The sequence below is a fragment of the Aegilops tauschii genome, chromosome 5, assembly GCF_002575655.3.
Source record: "Aegilops tauschii subsp. strangulata cultivar AL8/78 chromosome 5, Aet v6.0, whole genome shotgun sequence".
Lineage (NCBI taxonomy): Eukaryota > Viridiplantae > Streptophyta > Magnoliopsida > Poales > Poaceae > Aegilops > Aegilops tauschii.
In genome coordinates, this window is record NC_053039.3 from 460,741,048 (window position 1) to 460,746,980 (window position 5,933).

General features: G+C 47.9%; 1 protein-coding gene across 1 annotated transcript; it reads left to right on the forward strand.

Moving 5' to 3' along the window:
- Positions 1-2,717: 2,717 nt before the first annotated feature.
- Positions 2,718-5,491, forward strand: LOC109782641 (CASP-like protein 5A1). The gene is made up of 3 exons (XM_020341263.4): positions 2,718-3,322; positions 4,741-4,873; positions 4,968-5,491. The coding sequence occupies exons 1-3, from the start codon at positions 2,877-2,879 to the stop codon at positions 5,169-5,171; spliced, it is 783 nt and encodes a 260-aa protein (XP_020196852.1). The 5' UTR covers positions 2,718-2,876; the 3' UTR covers positions 5,172-5,491.
- Positions 5,492-5,933: the final 442 nt, after the last annotated feature.

The following is a 5,933-nucleotide window of genomic DNA, read 5'->3' on the forward strand; positions in this document are numbered from 1 at the left end:
GAGCACACTTAACTTTCGGGTTCTATTCTCCCTCGTTTCCAAGTCTGCACTTATTGTTTTCCTGACAATAGTAAGATGTCAATCCTATTAACCCTCAGGAGTTTAGCCTGAGCATGAAGTCACACATTTCACTGTTTGAGTTTGAAACTATTGTTCTAAAAAACAATAATTATTTAGTAACACTAATATTTCTTGAATAAGTAGTTTGACCATTGTTTGACCACAGTTTGACCAGATTTGACCAAAATTCAAAAAAACTAAAATAATTATTTAGTAACACTAATATTCTTGAATAATTATTTAGTAACACTAATAATTCTTGAATAAGTAGTTTGACCATAGTTTGACCAGATTTAACGAAAATTAAAAAAACTGAAATTTGAGCATAACTTTTTTTCCTTTTAGAATTTGAGGATTCTAAAAATTTGCAAACAGGCCGTAGGCAGTCAAAATCGGATGCGGATTTTCGTGCTGAACATTTTGATATATTATACGTTTTTTCTGACATCGTGTGCAAAAGTTATAGCCGTTTTACATTTTCCCTACACTTTTTGCAAAACATGTCCAATTTTAAGTTTTTAAATTTTCCTAACTAGTAGATGTGGTAACATAACTACAGCTCGAAGGATTTTAACTTTTGAAGTTTTTATCATTTTCTTTTGCTTTTTACAAAACTGAAAAGGCGATACAGGGGGGGTAGGATTTGAAAATTGCACCATTAGTACCGGTTCGTGGCACGAACCGGTACTAAAGGTCTCAACCCCATTAGTACCGGTTCGTGGCACGAACCGGTACTAAAGGTTAGAGACCTTTAGTACCGGTTCGTGCCACGAACCGGTACTAATGGGCATCGCACCCTTTAGTACCGGTTCGTGGCACCAACCGGGACTAAAGGTCCCATTTGAACCGGGAGTAATGCCTGTACGGTGCCCTCGCCGCTCGAACTGGGACTAATGCTCACATTAGTCCCGGTTCGTAAGGCAACCGGTATTAATGCTCTTTTCTGGCTGAACCAAAGCCCCTTTTTCTACTAGTGGTATCACCGCCCCAAAAAAGTCCGGCGCTATCATAGCCTTCGCCCTGGTCGCCTTGGTTACCTCCGACAACACCATTGGTGTCTGTCTAGTCAGCCTCTTCGCCATAGCGGTGACATTCTACCCATTCGCTCTGGCACGCAAGGGCACCCTACGCGCTATGGTTTCTCGTGCCTCCTGTCGACGTTGTCGTCGGTCTATCTCGTCTTTTGTGTGTCTACAGGTTTGATCCTTCTGATCTACTCATCTCTTTATCAGCGGCGGTTGCTGTCCTGGTGCGCTGGTCTATGCGGCCTTAGCACGACGACTTCCCGACTGTCTACCACAACAAGGTTTATCAGGCTCCGATGAGGGACGGGTGATGACGGCGGCGCGCCTTCGGCCCGCTTCAGTGCTTGTAGTCGTCGCTGGATGGTCTACGGACTTGGATGGATTTTTTTTACTACTGGTGTTCTTTGTTCTATCTTGCCAGTTCATGAATAGATTGAAAGTTTTCCTCGAAAAAAACACCATTATCTGATCCTGCAAGTCATCGCGAATGTAGTGCATGACCGGCGATCACCGGAGATGGATGCCGCCCAAACCCACGACGCAAGAGACGAGAGCCAACAAAATGTGGCAAAAGTTCAGTGAAATCCCTGTCAAGTGCATGCCAGATGTTCGGTTGGGCCGGGATCTAAACGCTCTTATATTTGGCATTGCTTGGGTTGTGGATGATTGTTACTCCCTCTGCAGTGATCTAAATACTTTTATATTTCTTTACCTTTACAGAGGGAGTGGTTACTAATTCGAAGAAGAGTTAGTCACTTCTTTGTTAGAATATAGTATAAACATGGTCTAGGAAAGGTAAGTCAAATAATAAAGAGACAAAGTACACATGTAGTAGCATTGAGTGAAAGTAATGCACTGCCTAGGTGGATCCATCATGCTGCCGTATGGCATTGCCGTGTTTGGCCTTTGCTTTGGTGCGAGGCATATGTCCATGGCCGAACACGGTTTTGCTTGCCCTAGGCGTGAAGGAGGGTGAGCTTCTCGGAAGTTGCGTGGGAGTGGAAAATCGGACGGGGCAGGGTCAACGCAAGGCCGGACCCACGCGCAGAGTGTACGAAACTAACCGAGCCAGAGCAAGCTCGGCAAATTTGACAAATTTGACCTGTGCACGAAATCAAATCACAGAATGAACTGCCTGTAAAACTATTTCACACGGCTGACCTTTCTGTATGACGCCCGACATGAAGGCGCCACACTACATTGTGCAACGCCTCATAGATAGGCGCTACACGTCTGGCCAGCGTTGCATCCCAGACTGCCAAAAAATTGCTAAGTCATTGTGCAGAGCCTAAGAACTAGGCGCTGTACTGTATAGTCTGGCGCCTAGCTCTCAGGCGTTGCACTAGTGGTTGCACTATAAAATGAAGCAACCACTATTGCAACGCCTAGAAGCTAGGCGCTGCACACTGACTTAGTAATTTTCGGATTACACGGGTGCGACGCTGGCCAAGCGTGTAGCGCTTATCTGTAAGGCGTTGCACAGTGTAGTGTGGCGCCTTCGTGTCGGGCGTCACACACAAAGATCAGCCCCGTGAAATAGTTTTACGGACAGTTCATTCTGTGATTTGATTTCGTCCATAGTCAAATTTGTCAAATTTGCCAGCAAGCTCGCTCACTTCACTCTCACTGACCGAGACTGAGACCGAGAAAGAAACCTCCTTGGCGGCGGCGGGGCCTACGCGCTCGTGCTCCTGCCGGCCGCGGCCCTGCTCCTCCCCCCATAAATCCCCCAAAACCCCGGCCCGCCGGCCGGCCGCGTGGTGGCTCTCATCTCCTCTAGCCGACCGCGCAATGCAGAACTTTTTGGGGTGGCTCGCGCACGGCGGCGCCGTCCAGCTCCCGCGGGCCAGCCATCCGGTCGTCCACCCGGCTCCGCCGCCTCCCGTCCCGGATGCGCCGGCGCAGCCGCAGCCGCAGGGACAGGGCCCGCCCCCGGCTCCGGCTCCAGCTCCGGCTCCGGCCCCGGCCCCGGCGGCAGAGGGAGAGATACAGGAGGTGGCCCCGGCTGCGGCGGCAGAGGGACAGGGGCAGGCCCCGGCCCCGGCTCCGGCTGCGGCGGCGGAGGTGGAGGACGCGAACGCGAACGCGCCGCCGCCCGGGGTGGTGATGGTGGACCTGATGGGGGCGCCGGGGACGCGCTGGGGGCTCGGCACCCGCCTCGCGCAGGCCTTCCTCGCGGCCGCCGCCATCGGCTTCATGGCCTCCACCGACGACTTCAGCGAGGTCACCGCCTTCCGGTCAGTGCTCCCCTCCCGCTCCGCATCTTCTTCCTCCCCCGAACCCCCTAGGGTCTCGATCCACGGCCCGGCTGCCATTTGCTCTGAAAGCAGATCGATCCCTCGTTGCCAATTTTGGAACAGATGCCCTGTGAGCTGGGGTTTTCTCGTCTCCAGTTAATAAGGAATTCAGAGATTCATCCATATTAGTTGGCCAAATCTCTAGACTCTGTCTGTTAGTACTTCTGTACGTGGTTGAAATTGGGATGATTTTTTATCTTCCCTTGAATTCCTTTTGGTCTTAGTAGTACCACACAGTAACAAAATTGGGATGATTTCAGGTTCAGGGTTCCTGTTGACACATACTCCCTCCGTTCCAAATTACTCGTCGAACTAAAACCACGACGAGTAATTTGGAACGGAGGGAGTAACTAGCAAGCATGAACACAGAATTTTAGCATCATGCCAATTCACCAAACAAGAACCACTTCTTAAACTTAGTGGTACAACACCATGCCATCTAAAATGGACTCGGTAGTGATCAGGACTAGCAAGTAAGAGTACTGTTTTCTCTTTTATAAAATGCTGATTATTACGTACTAAGTATTTCACATCCAAGCTGAAGGAATCATACAAGCACATATTCCAACTTGCAAATAGTGCGGAGTTTCCACTATAAGTTATTATTGGGTGCTTTCTTAATCCTCAAAGACAGATGCTCATATCTGTTCGCAACATTTCGATACTTTTACGCCCTTTGATTTGGCTTGGCATTCTGAAAGAGGCAGTGCAATTAGATGTTGACATGGCCATGTTCTCTGTGGTATCAACTCAGCTGTCTTCTTGGATACAGCAATGAGCTTGAGCCTTCTTTCTGTTTTGCTCCCTAGTTTGATGCTTGCATGCCTAGTTTCCTGGGCATTCGCCACAGAGCGTTTCAGTGGGCATGCTGATAAGTTTGCTTCACACTCAGCCATTCTGGTTATGGATAATCGGAATAGTGTGATTGCAATGGACAATCGTGTATTTTGCATACATACATATCGTGCATCCAGTGTTTTACGATTAGTCTGACATCGTGAAAGAGGCAATGCAAATCAGATGGTGACATGGTCATGTTCTCTGCGATATCATCTCAGCTGCCTTTCTTTGATTTGCCGATAGGATTTGTTAGTATTCTGGTTGTCGGAATTCAGAACAGTATGATTAATGGACACTGACCAAATATATTCATACTACTTGAAGGAGAACATATTAAGATCTACATTTAGCCAGTGTTGGGGATAGCATTGACAACCACACGAAACAAAAGTAGCATGCAGTGTATTTTATCTTATTTCTTTGATGCAATTAGATATTTTGTTTTTCACTTAGGATGTTGCTTTCAGAACTTGGAACAGGGGATCGATTACTAAACTCACTGTTCTTCTTTTGAGCAGCCTCCTCGTAACAGCAGAGGCCTTGCAATGCCTGTGGAGCCTCGCTCTGGCCGCTGTTGACGTCTACGCACTTCTTGTCAAGCGTGCCTTCCGGACTCCTCGAGCTACCACCATATATTCCATTGGGGACTGGGTAGGTCGCACATTTTCTCAGGCACCTCAAAGCAAACAGCCCATCTGTCATTCCCTGTGGAACAAGCAAAGTATCTTCTAACGTTCATCTGCAGGTCACGGGAGCACTGACCTTCGCTGCAGCGAGCGGATCGGCAGGCATCACCATTCTCATCAACGACGACCTGATGATGTGCTCGGAGAACCACTGCCCGAGCTTCATGGCCTCCACCTCCATGGCTTTCTTCACCTGGTTCGCGATCGCGCCGTCCTGCCTCTTTAACCTCATGACGGCGGTCTACCGAGTGCAGAGGGCGTAGTTTGTGGGGCTGTTTGACGAACTAGGTGGCACATCTAATTATATAACTGTACTCACGACCGAGATGCGATGGACGGATGCTCGTCGAATAGCGTATATTATCGACATTTCTGTAGTAATTAGGGAGTAGCTTTGATGCTCAGAAGGGTGGTTGTGAAGCTCTGCATTTTATTTTCAGCAGCGTATGCATGTATGCCTTCTTATTATGTGAGGCTGGGCTGGTGGTTGTGAACTGGAGATGAACTAACTGATGGGCTACTTTGTAGAGCTCAAGGTAGCTTATGATATGCTATTATATCCGACTCTGTTTCGTGTTTTTTATGGATCTCTGGATCTTAGGCCCTGAGATTACTTGTGTAGCGCCATTGTCGCTTACAAGCACTTGATTACCAATTCATTCAGTAGGCCCTTGGTTCTTGTAAATAGAAATCTCAGGGCCTTGGTATGTTAGTCCCCATTGGTCAGAGTTTTTTCTCAGGATGTTAGTGCCAATAGATGTTGATGCCAGTAGATGGCATCAAGTTTCGGCTGAAAACCATCTTACATGGCATTTGCTGCTGTGATGATCTGAACGAAATGGAACCTGAAGGCTAAGATACCGGTTAATGACAACCCGACTTCCGCAATGAAGCTGAGACCCAAAGCGTTCTTACTCGGTCAGGGAAATCTGCTGGTGTGATGAAGAAAAAGCACAATTTGTTACATAGTATGATACAAACGATTTGGTTCATGAATTCAATCCAAGGCAGCACAAATGTAAGAA